Consider the following 19,410-nt stretch of genomic DNA (forward strand, 5'->3'; position numbering starts at 1 on the left):
CTTACATTATCCCTATGTACCCCTAATCTGCTGCCCCTAACACCGCCGACCCCTATATTATATTTATTAACCCCTAACCTGCCCCCCACAACGTCGCCGCCAGTTACTTACAATAATTAACCCCTAATCTGCCAAACGCAAAGCGCCGCCACCTACGTTATCCTTATGTACCCCTAATCTGCTGCCCCTAACACCGCCGACCCCTATATTATATTTATTAACCCCTAATCTGCCCCCCTCAACGTCGCCGACACCTGCCTACACTTATTAACCCCTAATCTGCCGAGCGGACCTGAGTGCTACTATAATAAAGTTATTAACCCCTAATCCGCCTCACTAACCCTATCATAAATAGTATTAACCCCTAATCTGCCCTCCCTAACATCGCCGACACCTAACTTCAATTATTAACCCCTAATCTGCCGACCGGAGCTCACCGCTATTCTAATAAATGTATTAACCCCTAAAGCTAAGTCTAACCCTAATACTAACAACCCCCTAAATTAAATATAATTTAAATCTAACGAAATTAATTATCTCTTATTAAATAAATTATTCCTATTCAAAGCTAAATACTTACCTGTAAAATAAATCCTAATATAGCTACACTATAAATTATAATTATATTATAGCTATTTTAGGATTTATATTTATTTTACAGGTAACTTTGTATTTATTTTAACCAGGTACAATAGCTATTAAATAGTTAAGAACTATTTAATAGTTACCTAGTTAAAATAATAACTAAATTACCTGTAAAATAAGTCCTAACCTAAGTTATAATTAAACCTAACACTACCCTATCAATAAATTAATTAAATAAAATACCTACAATTACCTACAATTAACCTAACACTACACTATCAATAAATAAATTAAATACAATTTCTACAAATAACTACAATTACATAAACTAACTAAAGTACAAAAAATAAAAAAGAACTAAGTTACAAAAAATAAAAAAATATTTACAAACATAAGAAAAATATTACAACAATTTTAAACTAATTACACCTACTCTAAGCCCCCTAATAAAATAACAAAGACCCCCAAAATAAAAAAATGCCCTACCCTATTCTAAATTAATAAATTTAAAAGCTCTTTTACCTTACCAGCCCTGAACAGGGCCCTTTGCGGGGCATGCCCCAAGAAATTCAGCTCTTTTGCCTGTAAAAAAAAACATACAATACCCCCCCCCAACATTACAACCCACCACCCACATACCCCTAATCTAACCCAAACCCCCCTTAAATAAACCTAACACTAAGCCCCTGAAGATCATCCTACCTTGTCTTCACCATACCAGGTTCACCGATCGGTCCAGAAGAGCTCCTCCGATGTCCTGATCCAAGCCCAAGCGGGGGGCTGAAGAGGTCCATGATCCGGCTGAAGTCTTCATCCAATCGGGCCAGAAGAGGTCTTCCATCCGATTGAAGTCTTCATCCAAGCGGCATCCATCCGGAGCGAAGCGGCAGCATCCTGAAGACCTCCACCGCGGAACATCCATCCTGGCCGACGACTGAACGACGAATGACGGTTCCTTTAAACGACGTCACCCAAGATGGCGTCCCTCGAATTCCGATTGGCTGATAGGATTCTATCAGCCAATCTGAATTAAGGTAGGAATATTCTGATTGGCTGATGGAATCAGCCAATCAGAATCAAGTTCAATCCGATTGGCTGATCCAATCAGCCAATCATATTGAGCTCGCATTCTATTGGCTGATCGGAACAGCCAATAGAATGCGAGCTCAATCTGATTGGCTGATCGGATCAGCCAATCGGATTGAACTTGATTCTGATTGGCTGATTCCATCAGCCAATCAGAATTTTCCTACCTTAATTCCGATTGGCTGATAGAATCCTATCAGCCAATCGGAATTCGAGGGACGCCATCTTGGGTGACGTCATTTAAAGGAACCGTCATTCGTCGTTCAGTCGTCGGCCAGGATGGATGTTCCGCGGTGGAGGTCTTCAGGATGCTGCCGCTTCGCTCCGGATGGATGCCGCTTGGATGAAGACTTCAATCGGATGGAAGACCTCTTCTGGCCCGCTTGGATGAAGACTTCAGCCGGATCATGGACCTCTTCAGCCCCCCGCTTGGGCTTGGATCAGGACATCGGAGGAGCTCTTCTGGACCGATCGGTGAACCTGGTATGGTGAAGACAAGGTAGGATGATCTTCAGGGGCTTAGTGTTAGGTTTATTTAAGGGGGGTTTGGGTTAGATTAGGGGTATGTGGGTGGTGGGTTGTAATGTTGGGGGGGGGGTATTGTATGTTTTTTTTTACAGGCAAAAGAGCTGAATTTCTTGGGGCATGCCCCGCAAAGGGCCCTGTTCAGGGCTGGTAAGGTAAAAGAGCTTTTAAATTTATTAATTTAGAATAGGGTAGGGCATTTTTTTATTTTGGGGGTCTTTGTTATTTTATTAGGGGGCTTAGAGTAGGTGTAATTAGTTTAAAATTGTTGTAATATTTTTCTTATGTTTGTAAATATTTTTTTATTTTTTGTAACTTAGTTCTTTTTTATTTTTTGTACTTTAGTTAGTTTATGTAATTGTAGTTATTTGTAGAAATTGTATTTAATTAATGTATTGATAGTGTACTGTTAGGTTTTATTGTAGGTAATTGTAGGTATTTTATTTAATTAATTTATTGATAGGGTAGTGTTAGGTTTAATTATAACTTAGGTTAGGACTTATTTTACAGGTAATTTTGTTATTATTTTAACTAGGTAACTATTAAATAGTTCTTAACTATTTAATAGCTATTGTACCTGGTTAAAATAATTTCAAAGTTGCCTGTAAAATAAATATTAATCCTAAAATAGCTACAATATAATTATAATTTATAGTGTAGCTATATTAGGATTAATTTTACAGGTAAGTATTTAGCTTTAAATAGGAATAATTTATTTAATAAGAGTTAATTAATTTCGTTAGATTTAAATTATATTTAAGTTAGGGGGGTGTTAGTGTTAGGGTTAGACTTAGCTTTAGGGGTTAATCCATTTATTATAGTAGCGATGAGCTCCGGTCGTCAGATTAGGGGTTAATAATTGAAGTTAGGTGTCGGCGATGTTAGGGAGGGCAGATTAGGGGTTAATACTATTTATTATAGGGTTAGTGAGGCGGATTAGGGGTTAATAACTTTATTATAGTAGCGCTCAGGTCCGCTCGGGAGATTAGGGGTTAATAAGTGTAGGCAGGTGTCGGCGACGTTGAGGGGGGCAGATTAGGGGTTAATAAATATAATATAGGGGTCGGCGGTGTTAGGGGCAGCAGATTAGGGGTACATAAGGATAACGTAGGTGGCGGCGCTTTGCAGTCGGCAGATTAGGGGTTAATTATTGTAAGTAGCTTGCGGCGACGTTGTGGGGGGCAGGTTAGGGGTTAATAAATATAATACAGGGGTCGGCGGGGTTAGGGGCAGCAGATTAGGGGTACATAAGTATAACGTAGGTGGCGGTCGGCAGATTAGGGGTTAAAAAAATTTAATCGAGTGGCGGCGATGTGGGGGGACCTCAGTTTAGGGGTACATAGGTAGTTTATGGGTGTTAGTGTACTTTAGGATACAGTAGTTAAGAGCTTTATGAACCGGCGTTAGCCCAGAAAGCTCTTAACTCCTGCTTTTTTCCTGCGGCTGGAGTTTTGTCGTTAGAGCTCTAACGCTCACTTCAGCCACGACTCTAAATACCGGAGTTAGGAAGATCCCATTGAAAAGATAGGAAACGCAATTGACGTAAGGGGATCTGCGGTATGGAAAAGTCGCGGCTGAAAAGTGAGCGTTAGACCCTATTTTGAGTGACTCCAAATACCGGCGGTAGCCTAAAACCAGCGTTAGGAGCCTCTAACGCTGGTTTTCACGGCTAACGCCGAACTCTAAATCTAGGCCAGTGAGAGCAGGATGTCACTGATACACATAGGGAATAACAGAATTTATGTTTACCTGATAAATTACTTTCTCCAACGGTGTGTCCGGTCCACGGCGTCATCCTTACTTGTGGGATATTCTCTTCCCCAACAGGAAATGGCAAAGAGCCCAGCAAAGCTGGTCACATGATCCCTCCTAGGCTCCGCCTACCCCAGTCATTCGACCGACGTTAAGGAGGAATATTTGCATAGGAGAAACCATATGGTACCGTGGTGACTATAGTTAAAGAAAATAAATTATCAGACCTGATTAAAAAAACCAGGGCGGGCCGTGGACCGGACACACCGTTGGAGAAAGTAATTTATCAGGTAAACATAAATTCTGTTTTCTCCAACATAGGTGTGTCCGGTCCACGGCGTCATCCTTACTTGTGGGAACCAATACCAAAGCTTTAGGACACGGATGAAGGGAGGGAACAAATCAGGTCACCTAAATGGAAGGCACCACGGTTTGCAAAACCTTTCTCCCAAAAATAGCCTCAGAAGAAGCAAAAGTATCAAACTTGTAAAATTTGGTAAAAGTGTGCAGTGAAGACCAAGTCGCTGCCCTACATATCTGATCAACAGAAGCCTCGTTCTTGAAGGCCCATGTGGAAGCCACAGCCCTAGTGGAATGAGCTGTGATTCTTTCGGGAGGCTGCCGTCCGGCAGTCTCGTAAGCCAATCTGATGATGCTTTTAATCCAAAAAGAGAGAGAGGTAGAAGTTGCTTTTTGACCTCTCCTTTTACCGGAATAAACAACAAACAAGGAAGATGTTTGTATAAAATCCTTTGTAGCTTCTAAATAGAATTTTAGAGCGCGAACAACATCCAAATTGTGCAACAAACGTTCCTTCTTTGAAACTGGTTTCGGACACAGAGAAGGTACGATAATCTCCTGGTTAATGTTTTTGTTAGAAACAACTTTTGGAAGAAAACCAGGTTTAGTATGTAAAACCACCTTATCTGCATGGAACACCAGATAAGGAGGAGAACACTGCAGAGCAGATAATTCTGAAACTCTTCTAGCAGAAGAAATTGCAACTAAAAACAAAACTTTCCAAGATAATAACTTAATATCAACGGAATGTAAGGGTTCAAACGGAACCCCCTGAAGAACTGAAAGAACTAAATTGAGACTCCAAGGAGGAGTCAAAGGTTTGTAAACAGGCTTAATTCTAACCAGAGCCTGAACAAAGGCTTGAACATCTGGCACAGCTGCCAGCTTTTTGTGAAGTAACACAGACAAGGCAGAAATCTGTCCCTTCAGGGAACTTGCAGATAATCCTTTTTCCAATCCTTCTTGAAGGAAGGATAGAATCTTAGGAATCTTAACCTTGTCCCAAGGGAATCCTTTAGATTCACACCAACAGATATATTTTTTCCAAATTTTGTGGTAAATCTTTCTAGTTACAGGCTTCTGGCCTGAACAAGAGTATCGATAACAGAATCTGAGAACCCTCGCTTCGATAAGATCAAGCGTTCAATCTCCAAGCAGTCAGCTGGAGTGAAACCAGGTTCGGATGTTCGAACGGACCCTGAACAAGAAGGTCTCGTCTCAAAGGTAGCTACCAAGGTGGAGCCGATGACATATTCACCAGATCTGCATACCAAGTCCTGCGTGGCCACGCAGGAGCTATCAAGATCACCGACGCCCTCTCCTGATTGATCCTGGCTACCAGCCTGGGGATGAGAGGAAACGGCGGGAACACATAAGCTAGTTTGAAGGTCCAAGGTGCTACTAGTGCATCCACTAGAGCCGCCTTGGGATCCCTGGATCTGGACCCGTAGCAAGGAACTTTGAAGTTCTGACGAGAGGCCATCAGATCCATGTCTGGAATGCCCCACAGCTGAGTGACTTGGGCAAAGATTTCCGGATGGAGTTCCCACTCCCCCGGATGCAATGTCTGACGACTCAGAAAATCCGCTTCCCAATTTTCCACTCCTGGGATGTGGATAGCGGACAGGTGGCAGGAGTGAGACTCCGCCCATAGAATGATTTTGGTCACTTCTTCCATCGCTAGGGAACTCCTTGTTCCCCCCTGATGGTTGATGTACGCAACAGTTGTCATGTTGTCTGATTGAAACCGTATGAACTTGGCCCTCGCTAGCTGAGGCCAAGCCTTGAGAGCATTGAATATCGCTCTCAGTTCCAGAATATTTATCGGTAGAAGAGATTCTTCCCGAGACCAAAGACCCTGAGCTTTCAGGGATCCCCAGACCGCGCCCCAGCCCATCAGACTGGCGTCGGTCGTGACAATGACCCACTCTGGTCTGCGGAATGTCATCCCTTGTGACAGGTTGTCCAGGGACAGCCACCAACGGAGTGAGTCTCTGGTCCTCTGATTTACTTGTATCTTCGGAGACAAGTCTGTATAATCCCCATTCCACTGACTGAGCATGCACAGTTGTAATGGTCTTAGATGAATGCGCGCAAAAGGAACTATGTCCATTGCCGCTACCATCAACCCGATCACTTCCATGCACTGAGCCATGGAAGGAAGAGGAACGGAATGAAGTATCCGACAAGAGTCTAGAAGCTTTGTTTTTCTGGCCTCTGTCAGGAATATCCTCATTTCTAAGGAGTCTATTATTGTTCCCAAGAAGGGAACCCTTGTTGACGGAGATAGAGAACTCTTTTCCACGTTCACTTTCCATCCGTGAGATCTGAGAAAGGCCAGGACTATGTCCGTGTGAGCCTTTGCTTGAGGAAGGGACGACGCTTGAATCAGAATGTCGTCCAAATAAGGTACTACAGCAATGCCCCTTGGTCTTAGCACAGCTAGAAGGGACCCTAGTACCTTTGTGAAAATCCTTGGAGCAGTGGCTAATCCGAAAGGAAGCGCCACGAACTGGTAATGCTTGTCCAGGAATGCGAACCTTAGGAACCGATGATGTTCCTTGTGGATAGGAATATGTAGATACGCATCCTTTAAATCCACCGTGGTCATGAATTGACCTTCCTGGATGGAAGGAAGAATAGTTCGAATGGTTTCCATCTTGAACGATGGAACCCTGAGAAACTTGTTTAAGATCTTGAGATCTAAGATTGGTCTGAACGTTCCATCTTTTTTGGGAACTATGAACAGATTGGAGTAGAACCCCATCCCTTGTTCTCTTAATGGAACAGGATGAATCACTCCCATTTTTAACAGGTCTTCTACACAATGTAAGAATGCCTGTCTTTTTATGTGGTCTGAAGACAACTGAGACCTGTGGAACCTCCCCCTTGGGGGAAGCCCCTTGAATTCCAGAAGATAACCTTGGGAGACTATTTCTAGCGCCCAAGGATCCAGAACATCTCTTGCCCAAGCCTGAGCGAAGAGAGAGAGTCTGCCCCCCACCAGATCCGGTCCCGGATCGGGGGCCAACATTTCATGCTGTCTTGGTAGCAGTGGCAGGTTTCTTGGCCTGCTTTCCCTTGTTCCAGCCTTGCATTGGTCTCCAAGCTGGCTTGGCTTGAGAAGTATTACCCTCTTGCTTAGAGGACGTAGCACTTTGGGCTGGTCCGTTTCTACGAAAGGGACGAAAATTAGGTTTATTTTTTGCCTTGAAAGGCCGATCCTGAGGAAGGGCGTGGCCCTTACCCCCAGTGATATCAGAGATAATCTCTTTCAAGTCAGGGCCAAACAGCGTTTTCCCCTTGAAAGGAATGTTAAGTAGCTTGTTCTTGGAAGACGCATCAGCCGACCAAGATTTCAACCAAAGCGCTCTGCGCGCCCCAATAGCAAACCCAGAATTCTTAGCCGCTAACCTAGCCAATTGCAAAGTGGCGTCTAGGGTAAAAGAATTAGCCAATTTGAGAGCATTGATTCTGTCCATAATCTCCTCATAAGGAGGAGAATCACTATCGACCGCCTTTATCAGCTCATCGAACCAGAAACATGCGGCTGTAGCGACAGGGACAACGCATGAAATTGGTTGTAGAAGGTAACCCTGCTGAACAAACATCTTTTTAAGCAAACCTTCTAATTTTTTATCCATAGGATCTTTGAAAGCACAACTATCCTCTATGGGTATAGTGGTGCGTTTGTTTAAAGTGGAAACCGCTCCCTCGACCTTGGGGACTGTCTGCCATAAGTCCTTTCTGGGGTCGACCATAGGAAACAATTTTTTAAATATGGGGGGAGGGACGAAAGGAATACCGGGCCTTTCCCATTCTTTATTAACAATGTCCGCCACCCGCTTGGGTATAGGAAAAGCTTCTGGGAGCCCCGGCACCTCTAGGAACTTGTCCATTTTACATAGTTTCTCTGGGATGACCAACTTGTCACAATCATCCAGAGTGGATAATACCTCCTTAAGCAGAATGCGGAGATGTTCCAACTTAAATTTAAATGTAATCACATCAGGTTCAGCATGTTGAGAAATGTTCCCTGAATCAGTAATTTCTCCCTCAGACAAAACCTCCCTGGCCCCATCAGACTGGGTTAGGGGCCCTTCAGAAACATTATTATCAGCGTCGTCATGCTCTTCAGTATCTAAAACAGAGCAGTCGCGCTTACGCTGATAAGTGTTCATTTTGGCTAAAATGTTTTTGACAGAATTATCCATTACAGCCGTTAATTGTTGCATAGTAAGGAGTATTGGCGCGCTAGATGTACTAGGGGCCTCCTGAGTGGGCAAGACTCGTGTAGACGAAGGAGGGAATGATGCAGTACCATGCTTACTCCCCTCACTTGAGGAATCATCTTGGGCATCATTGTCATTGTCACATAAATCACATTTATTTAAATGAATAGGAATTCTGGCTTCCCCACATTCAGAACACAGTCTATCTGGTAGTTCAGACATGTTAAACAGGCATAAACTTGATAACAAAGTACAAAAAACGTTTTAAAATAAAACCGTTACTGTCACTTTAAATTTTAAACTGAACACACTTTATTACTGCAATTGCGAAAAAACATGAAGGAATTGTTCAAAATTCACCAAATTTTCACCACAGTGTCTTAAAGCCTTAAAAGTATTGCACACCAAATTTGGAAGCTTTAACCCTTAAAATAACGGAACCGGAGCCGTTTTGAACTTTAACCCCTTTACAGTCCCTGGTATCTGCTTTGCTGAGACCCAACCAAGCCCAAAGGGGAATACGATACCAAATGACGCCTTCAGAAAGTCTTTTCTAAGTATCAGAGCTCCTCTCACATGCGACTGCATGCCATGCCTCTCAAAAACAAGTGCGCAACACCGGCGCGAAAATGAGGCTCTGCCTATGCTTTGGGAAAGCCCCTAAAGAATAAGGTGTCTAAAACAGTGCCTGCCGATATTATTATATCAAAATACCCAAATAAAATGATTCCTCAAGGCTAAATATGTGTTAATAATGAATCGATTTAGCCCAGAAAAAGTCTACAGTCTTAATAAGCCCTTGTGAAGCCCTTATTTACGATCGTAATAAACATGGCTTACCGGATCCCATAGGGAAATTGACAGCTTCCAGCATTACATCGTCTTGTTAGAATGTGTCATACCTCAAGCAGCAAGAGACTGCTCACTGTTCCCCCAACTGAAGTTAATTGCTCTCAACAGTCCTGTGTGGAACAGCCATGGATTTTAGTGACGGTTGCTAAAATCATTTTCCTCATACAAACAGAAATCTTCATCTCTTTTCTGTTTCAGAGTAAATAGTACATACCAGCACTATTTCAAAATAACAAACTCTTGATTGAATAATAAAAACTACAGTTAAACACTAAAAAACTCTAAGCCATCTCCGTGGAGATGTTGCCTGTACAACGGCAAAGAGAATGACTGGGGTAGGCGGAGCCTAGGAGGGATCATGTGACCAGCTTTGCTGGGCTCTTTGCCATTTCCTGTTGGGGAAGAGAATATCCCACAAGTAAGGATGACGCCGTGGACCGGACACACCTATGTTGGAGAAATACCTGCTATATACACACAGTGACTGCAGGATGTCACTGATACACATAGGGAATATACCTGCTATATACACACAGTGACTGCAGGATATCACTGATAAAACATAGGGAATATACCTGCTATATACACATAGTGACTGCAGGATGTCACTGATACACATAGGGAATATACCTGCTATATACACACAGTGACTGCAGGATGTCACTGATACACATAGGGAATATACCTGCTATATACACACAGTGACTGCAGGATATCACTGATACACATAGGGAATATACCTGCTATATACACACAGTGAGAGCAGGATGTCACTGATACACATAGGGAATATACCTGCTATATACACACAGTGACTGCAGGATGTCACTGATACACATAGGGAATATACCTGCTATATACACACAGTGACTGCAGGATATCACTGATACACATAGGGAATATACCTGCTATATACACACAGTGAGAGCAGGATGTCACAGATACACATAGGGAATATACCTGCTATGTACACACAGTGACTGCTGGATGTCACTGATACACATAGGGAATATACCTGCTATACACACACAGTGACTGCAGGATGTCACTGATACACATAGGGAATATACCTGCTATATACACACAGTGAGAGCATGATGTCTCAGATACACATATGGAATATACCTGCTATATACACACAGTGAGAGCAGGATGTCACTGATACACATAGGGAATATACCTGCTATATACACACAGTGAGAGCAGGATGTCACTGATACACATAGGGAATATACCTGCTATATACACACAGTGAGAGCAGGATGTCACAGATACACATATGCAACATACTAGATATATACACATAGTGGTTGCAGAATGCCACATAGGGAATATACCTAGGTATAGAAGACTTACAAGATTCCTGTGTATCACTGTCCTTCCCACTGTAGGCTGCCCGCAGTTTACTTCTAGCCACACGAAGCTGCAGGCCAAGGTGACGAGTCTTAGGGTCAGAAGGTGACATATCCACTTCCAGCTCTGGATTATTAATCTGACTGATCAGCCCATCTCCTGTCACCGGAGGAAGGTATCTAATAGAGAAGTGGGAATGTAAATACAGGAAACCCTTAAAGGGTCAGTAAACATAGAACAAAATGTTATATAATTCTGCACATAGTGCAGAATTATATAACATTATATTAGTGCTAGAGTTATATAACCTAATATTGCCTGCAAAGTTTTATTTAAAAATAGTGTTTTCCAGACCCACTCTCTGTGCTCTTCTGAGCGGGTCTGGTTTTTACACAGAGCGCATCTGGCCAGCTGTCTAGTCACAGCCCGGCCCGACCGCGCCATTACACTCAGTGCAGCTCACTCCCGCTGTCAAAAAAAGAGCAGATGCGCTCTGTGTAAAAACCACACCCGCTCAGAAGAGCACAGAGAGCAGGTCTGGAAAACACTTTTTTAATAAAACTTTGCAGGCAATATTAGGTTATATAACTCTAGCACTAATAACAGAATTTATGCTTACCTGATAAATTTCTTTCTCTTGTGATGTATTGAGTCCACGGATTCATCCATACTTATGGGATATTCTCCTTCCCTAAAGGAAGTGGCAGAGAGAGCACCCACAGCAAAGCTGTCCATATAGCTCCTCCTTTAGCTCCACCCCCCAGTCATTCGACCGAAGGCTAGGAAGAAAAGGAGAAACTATAGGGTGCAGTGGTGACTGAAGTTTTTTAAATAAAAATATAATACCTGTCTTAAATAGACAGGGCGGGCCGTGGACTCGATACATCACAAGAGAAAGAAATTTATCAGGTAAGCATAAATTCTGTTTTCTCTTGTAAGATGTATCGAGTCCACAAATTCATCCATACTTATGGGATACCAATATTAAAGCTTTAGGACACGGATGAAGGGAGGGACAAGACAGGTACCTTAAACGGAAGGCACCACTGCTTGTAGAACCTTTCTCCCCAAAATAGCCTCCGAAGAAGCAAAAGTATCAAATTTGGAAAATTTGGAAAAAGTATGAAGCGAAGACCAAGTCGCCACCTTACAAATCTGTTCAACAGAATCCTCATTTTTAAAAGCCCATGTGGAAGCCACTGCTCTAGTAGAATGAGCAGTAATTATTTCAGGAGGCTGCTGGCCAGCAGTCTCATAAGCCAAACGGATGAAGCTTTTCAGCCAAAAGGAAAGAGAGGTAGCCGTAGCCTTTTGACCTCTCCGTTTACCAGAATAAACAACAAACAATGAAGATGTTTGACGGAAATCTTTAGTTGCTTGTAAGTAGAACTTTAAAGCACGAACCACATCAAGATTGTGCAACAGACGTTCCTTCTTTGATGAAGGATTAGGACACAGAGAAGGAACAACAATCTCCTGATTGATATTCCTATTAGAAACAACCTTAGGAAGAAACCCAGGTTTGGTACGCAAAACCACCTTATCTGCATGGAAAACAAGGTAAGGTGAGTCACACTGTAAAGCAGATAACTCAGAAACTCTTCGAGCCGAAGAGATAGCTACTAAAAACAAAACTTTCCAAGATAGAAGCTTAATATCTATGGAATGCATAGGTTCAAACGGAACCCCTTGAAGAACATTAAGAACCAAATTTAGGCTCCATGGTGGAGCAACAGGTTTAAATACAGGCTTGATCCTGACCAAGGCCTGACTAAACGCTTGAACGTCTGGGACATCTGCCAGACGTTTGTGTAAAAGAATAGACAAAGCAGATATTTGTCCTTTTAAGGAACTAACTGATAATCCCTTCTCCAATCCTTCTTGGAGAAAGTACAAAATTCTAGGAATCCTAATCTTACTCCATGAGTAACCCTTGGATTCACACCAACAAAGATATCTGCGCCAAATCTTATGATAGATTTTCCTGGTGACAGGCTTTCTAGCCTGAATCAGGGTATCAATGACCGACTCAGAGAAACCACGCTTTGATAGAATCAGACGTTCAATCTCCAAGCAGTCAGACGCAGATAAGTTAGATTTGGATGCTTGAATGGACCTTGGATTAGAAGGTCCTGCCTCATTGGCAGAGTCCACGGTGGAACAGATGACATGTCCACCAGGTCTGCATACCAAGTCCTGCGTGGCCACGCAGGTGCTATCAGAATCACCGAAGCTATCTAGTGCTTGATTCTGGCAACCAGACGTGGGAGGAGAGGAAACGATGGAAATACATAAGCCAGATTGAAGGACCAGGGCACTGCTAGAGCATCTATCAGTACCGCCTGGGGATCCCGGGACCTGGACCCGTAACAAGGAAGTTTGGCATTCTGTCGGGACGCCATCAGATCCAATTCTGGTGTGCCCCATAGCTGAGTCAGCTGGGCAAATACCTCCGGATGGAGCTCCCACTCCCCCGGATGAAAAGTCTGACGACTTAGGAAATCCGCCTCCCAGTTCTCTACCCCTGGAATATGGATTGCTGAGAGATGGCAAGAGTGATCCTCCGCCCATCGGATTATTTTGGTTACCTCCATCATCGCTAGAGAACTCTGTGTTCCTCCTTGATGATTGATATAGGCTACAGTCGTGATGTTGTCTGACTGAAATCTGATGAATTTGGCTGCAGCTAGCTGAGGCCATGCCTGAAGTGCACTGAATATCGCTCTCAGTTCTAGAATGTTTATCGGGAGGAGAGATTCCTCCCGAGACCATAAGCCCTGTGCTTTCAGGGATTTCCAGACTGCACCCCAGCCTAGCAGGCTGGCATCTGTCGTTACTATGAGCCACTCTAGCCTGCCGAAACACATTCCCTGAGACAGGTGGTCCTGAGACAACCACCAGAGAAGAAAATCTCGGGTCTCTTGGTCCAGATGCAGTTGAGGAGATAAATCTGCATAATCCCCATTCCACTGTTTGAGCATGCATAGTTGCAGTGGTCTGAGGTGTAGGCGGGCATAAGGAACTATGTCCATTGCCACTACCATGAGTCCGATTACCTCCATACACTGAGCCACTGATGGCCGAGGAATGGAATGAAGAGCTCGGCAAGTGATTAAAAGTTTTGATTTTCTGACCTCCGTCAGAAATATTTTCATTTCTACCGAGTCTATCAGAGTCCCTAGGAAGGAAACTCTTGTGAGAGGGATGAGAGAACTCTTTTTTATGTTCACCTTCCATCTGTGAGATCTCAGAAAAGCCAACACGATGTCCGTGTGAGACTTGGCTAGCTGGAAAGTTGACGCCTGAATTAAGATGTCGTCTAGATAAGGCGCCACTGCTATACCCTGCGGTCTTAGAACCGTCAAAAGGGACCCTAGCACCATTGTGAAAATTCTGGGAGCCGTGGCCAACCCGAAAGGAAGGGCCACAAACTGGTAATGCCTGTCCAGAAAGGCGAATCTGAGGAATTGATGATGATCTCTGTGAATAGGGATGTGTAGATACGCATCCTTAAAATCCACGGTAGTCATATATTGACCCTCCTGGATCAGAGGAAGAATAGTCCGAATAGTCTCCATCTTGACAGATGGTACTCTGAGGAATTTGTTTAGAATTTTGAGATCCAAGATCGGTCTGAAAGTTCCCTCTTTTTTGGGAACCACAAACAGGTTGGAGTAAAAACCTAGCTCTTGTTCCGCTCTTGGAACTGGGCGGATCACTCCCATAGTATGTAGGTCTTCTACACAGCGTAAGAACGCCTCTCTCTTTGTCTGGTTTGCAGACAATTGAGAAATGTGAAATCTCCCCCTTGGGGGGGAGTCTTTGAAGTCCAGAAGATATCCTTGGGACACAATTTCTAAAGCCCAGGAATCGTGAACATCTCTTGCCCAAGCCTGAGCGAAGAGAGAGAGTCTGCCCCCTACTAGATCCGGTCCCGGATCGGGGGCTACCCCTTCATGCTGTCTTAGAGGCAGCAGCAGGCTTCTTGGCCTGTTTACCTTTGTTCCAAGCCTGGTTAGGTCTCCAGACTGACTTGGATTGGACAGAATTCCCCTCTTGCTTTGCTGCAGGGGAAGCTGAAGCGGGACCTTTGAAGTTCTGAAAGGAACGAAAATTATTTTGTTTGGTCCTCATCTTATTTGTTTTATCCTGAGGGAGAGCATGGCCTTTCCCTCCAGTGATGTCTGAAATAATTTATTTCAGTGTAGGCCCGAATAGGGTCTTTCCTTTGAAACGGATGTTCAACAACTTAGATTTTGATGACACATCAGCAGACCAGGACTTAAGCCATAACGCCCTGCGTGCTAAAATGGCAAAACCTGAATTCTTTGCCGCTAATTTAGCCATTTGGAAAGCGGCATCTGTAATGAAAGAATTAGCCAACTTAAGGGCCTTTATTCTATCCATAATATCCTCTAATGGAGTCTCCATCTGGAGAGCCTCTTCTAGAGCCTCAAACCAGAAAGCAGCTGCAGTAGTTACAGGAACAATGCATGCAATAGGTTGGAGAAGAAAACCTTGATGAACAAAAATTTTCTTTAGGAGACCCTCTAATTTTTTATCCATAGGATCTTTGAAAGCACAACTGTCTTCGATAGGTATAGTTGTACGCTTAGCAAGAGTAGAAATAGCTCCCTCCACCTCAGTCTGCCACGAGTCCTGTATGATGTCAGATATGGGAAACATTTTCTTAAAAACAGGAGGGGGGAGCGAACGGAATACCTGGTCTATCCCACTCCTTAGTAACAATAGTCACAATCCTCTTAGGGACTGGAAAAACATCAGTGTAAACAGGAACCTCTAAGTATCTGTCCATTTTACACAATTTCTCTGGGACCACTATAGGGTCACAATCGTCTAGAGTAGCTAATACCTCCTTGAGCAATAAGCGGAGGTGTTCAAGCTTAAATTTAAAGGCTGTCACATCAGAATCTGTCTGAGGGAGCGTCTTTCCTGAATCAGAAATCTCTCCCTCAGATAACAAATCCCTTACCCCTACTTCAGAACATTGTGAGGGTATATCGGATACGGCTACTAAAGCGTCAGACGGCTCAGCATTTGTTCTTAACCCAGAGCTGTCACGCTTTCCTTGTAAACCAGGCAGTTTAGAGAAAACCTCTGTGAGGGTTTTATTCATAACTATGGCCATGTCTTGTAAAGTAAATGAATTTGACGCATTAGAGGTACTTGGCGTCACTTGTGCGGGCGTTACAGGTTGTGACACTTGGGGAGAGCTAGATGCTAAACCCTCATTTCCTTCTAACTGAGAATCATCTATTGCAATATTTTTAAGTGCTAAAATATGCTCTTTATAATTTATAGACATATTAGTGCAAGTGGGACACATTCTAAGAGGGGGTTCCACAATGGCTTCTAAACATATAGAACAAGGATTTTCCTTGGTGTCAGACATGTTAAACAGGCTAGTAATAAAACAAACAAGCTTGGAAAACACTTTAATCAAAGAAAATAACACTTTAAACAAAAACGGTACTGTGCCTTTAAGAGAAAAAAAGCTGCACAAACTTTGCAAAACAGTGTAAAAAAGCAGTAAACAAAACGAAATGTTTACAGTAGCATCATAAAGCCTTAGTAACTTTGCACCACTATGCAAATAAACAATTAACCCCTTAATGTAAAAACCGGATTGAAAAAACTTCAAAACCGGTAAAATAACGTTCAGCACCTTGCCACAGCTCTGCTGTGGCGCCTACCTGCCCTTTAGGAACGATTTGTGGGGAAAAAAACCTCTTTACAGCCCTGAAATACAGCAGGAATCTCTGGAGTAGTAGCTGGATGCTTCTGAGGTAAATAAACTGTTAATAGGCCCCTCCCACCTCACTCGATGTTATGGGTCCTAAAAGAAACACCACAGAGTGTTTCTTAAACTAGCCATGTGGGTTAATAACCCTTAAACAAGCCACAAAGACCCCTTAAAGTCCCTCAAAAAACGTTTTATTTGTAATTAAACCAAAACGTTTTTTCCTATAAGTGTCACCAGTAACTATGAGCTCTTTATGCAAGCTTGGATTCCTCTTTCACTGAATACAGCTTACCTTTCCCTCATGGGGATATTGCCAGCCTTTTCTAGAAATAACACAGTCTGTCTAGAAAAAAATAGACTGAATATACCTTAATGCAGTTTAGCCTGCAAACTGTTCCCCCAACTGAAGTTTTCCTGTACTCTTCAGCCCTTGTGAGAACAGCAGTGGATCTTAGTTACAAAATGCTAAGATCATCATCCTCCTTGCAGAAATCTTCATCCCTTTTCTGCCAGAGAGTAAATAGTACACACCGGTACCATTTAAAATAACAAACTTTTGCTTGAGAAAATAAAAACTAACATTTTTGTCACCACACTCCCTTTGCCCTTTCTAGCAGTTAAAGGGACAGTCTACCATAGAATTGTTATTGTTTTAAAAGATAGATAATCCCTTTATTACCCATTCCCCAGTTTTGCATAACCAACACAGTTATATTAATATACTTTTTACCTCTGTGATTACCTTGTATCTAAGAACCTTCTTCCAGCCCCCTGATCACATGACTGTGACTGTTTATTATCTATTGTCTTAAATTTAGCATTGTTTTGTACTAGATCTTAAATAACTCCCTGTGCCTGAACACAGTGTTATCTATATGGCCCACGTGTACTTTCTGTCTCTTTGTTTTGAAAAGAGATTTAAAAAGCATGTGATAAGAGGCAGCCCTCAAAGGCTTAGAAATTAGCATATGAGCCTACCTATGTTTAGTTTAAACTAAGAATATCAAGAGAAAAAAGCAAATTTGATGATAAAAGTAAATTGGAATGTTGATTAAAATTACAAGTCCTATCTGAATAATGGAAGTTTAATTTATACTAGACTGTCCCTTTAAGCAGGCAGAGAGAATGACTGGGGGTGGAGCTAAGGGAGGAGCTATATGGACAGCTCTGCTGTGGGTGCTCTCTCTGCCACTTCCTGTAGGGAAGGAGAATATCCCATACATATGGATGAATCCGTGGAGTCGATACATCTTACAAGAGAAATAATGTTATATAATTCTGCACTATGTGCAGAATTATATAACATTATTTTCTATGTTTACTGTCCCTTTAATACTGTACAGAACTCAAATGATGCTAGAAAAGGTGTGAATGAATGTGTTATTTATAATATGATTAACATATTTAGGCTCTAAATAATTTTAGTTCAGGAAATTTACAGGAGTTATTTGTGGGTTCTCTTATGACAACAAAAGTACAGTTAAACCATTCTCTTTAAAGGACCAGTAAACACAGCAGATTTGCATAATCAACAAATGCAAGATAACAAGACAATACAATAACATTTACTCTGAATTTCAAATGAGTAGTAGATTCTTTTCTAACACATTTCAAAGTTATGTATATTTCCACTCCCCCTGTACCATGTGATAGCAATCAGCCAATCACAAATGCATATACATATAGTCTGAGTTCTTGCACATGCTCAGTAGGAGCTGGTGACTCAAAAAAAAGTGTAAATATAAAAGACTGTGCACATTTTTTTTAATGGAAGTAAATTGGAAAGTTGTTTAAAATGACATGCTGTATCTGAATCATGAAAATTTAATAAAACCTGAGTTTCCCTTTAAAGGGACAGTCTAGTCAAAAATAAACTTTCATGATTCAGATAGGGCATGTAATTTTAAACAACTTTCCAATTTACTTTAATTATCAATTTTGCTTTGTTCTCTTCGTATTCTTAGTTGAAAGCTAAACCTAGGAGGTTAATATGCTAATTTCTTAGCCCTTGAAGGCTGCCTCTTATCTGAATGCATTTTGAAACCTTTTTACAACTAGAGGGCGTTAGTTCATGTGTGCCATATAGATAACATTGTGTTCACACCCCCGGGGAGTTACCTAGGAGTCAGCACTAATTGGCTAAAATGCAAGTATGTCAAAAGACCAGAAATAAGGAGGCAGTCTGCAGAGGCTTAGATACAAGGCAATCACAGAGGTAAAACATATATTAATATAAATGTGTTGTTTATGCAAAACTGGGGAATGGGTAATAAAGGGATTATCTATCTTTTTAAGCAATGACAATTGTAGACTGTCCCTTTAATCTTCGTAAAGTAAGTATTAACTATAATATCATGTAGCCATTTTTTTTGTTCCACAATGATGCTTAAAATCAATGGATTACTTAGTAGCTGTTAAATTATTATAGAGTCATATATTGTGTGACTACAATGCACTCTATAATGTTTTGTAGTAGCTGGCACTGAAGGTGTTTAGCTCTGGGCAGTTCCCTCTTTAAGTAGCAACCCACATTTTTCCCACTCGTTGTCCACTAGTAGTAGTAGTTTACAAACTGGTGCTTCCATTATTTGTCCAGCTAACAAAACAAAGAAAAGATTGTGGGCTAGATTACAAGTGGAGCGCTATTTTTTATATAACTATAAATAAACAATAACAACTAGGCGAGCCCACCTCTTTTTTTTTTTTTTTTTTGTTTCATCTCCCAATTTTAGAACCTGGCAATGTGACCCTGAGTCTTACAAATGTCTGTTTCTACTTTGAATAATACCTGTGAGTGCTACTTTGATTTGCTGCTATATATGATCATAACATTTTGATTATACTGTCAGTTAACTATCGATGCTAACTGGGCTTCCGCTTCAGAATACATATCTACTATATATGAGCTTCTTTTTTTGGTCAGTCATTATAATCATACTGATAACCATTTTGGCCAAAATC

General features: G+C 42.0%; 1 protein-coding gene across 1 annotated transcript in view; it reads right to left on the reverse strand.

The window, feature by feature from the left end:
- The window catches only part of GPC2 (glypican 2), a 210,197-nt gene that overhangs the window by 11,449 nt on the left and 179,338 nt on the right, over positions 1-19,410 (reverse strand). Inside the window, exon 9 of the mRNA XM_053719477.1 lies at positions 10,689-10,864. Coding sequence (XP_053575452.1) covers positions 10,689-10,864 — 176 coding nt within the window. The remainder of the gene's footprint in view (positions 1-10,688; positions 10,865-19,410) is intronic.

The sequence above is a fragment of the Bombina bombina genome, chromosome 6 (assembly GCF_027579735.1).
Source record: "Bombina bombina isolate aBomBom1 chromosome 6, aBomBom1.pri, whole genome shotgun sequence".
In the NCBI taxonomy this organism is placed as follows: domain Eukaryota; kingdom Metazoa; phylum Chordata; class Amphibia; order Anura; family Bombinatoridae; genus Bombina; species Bombina bombina.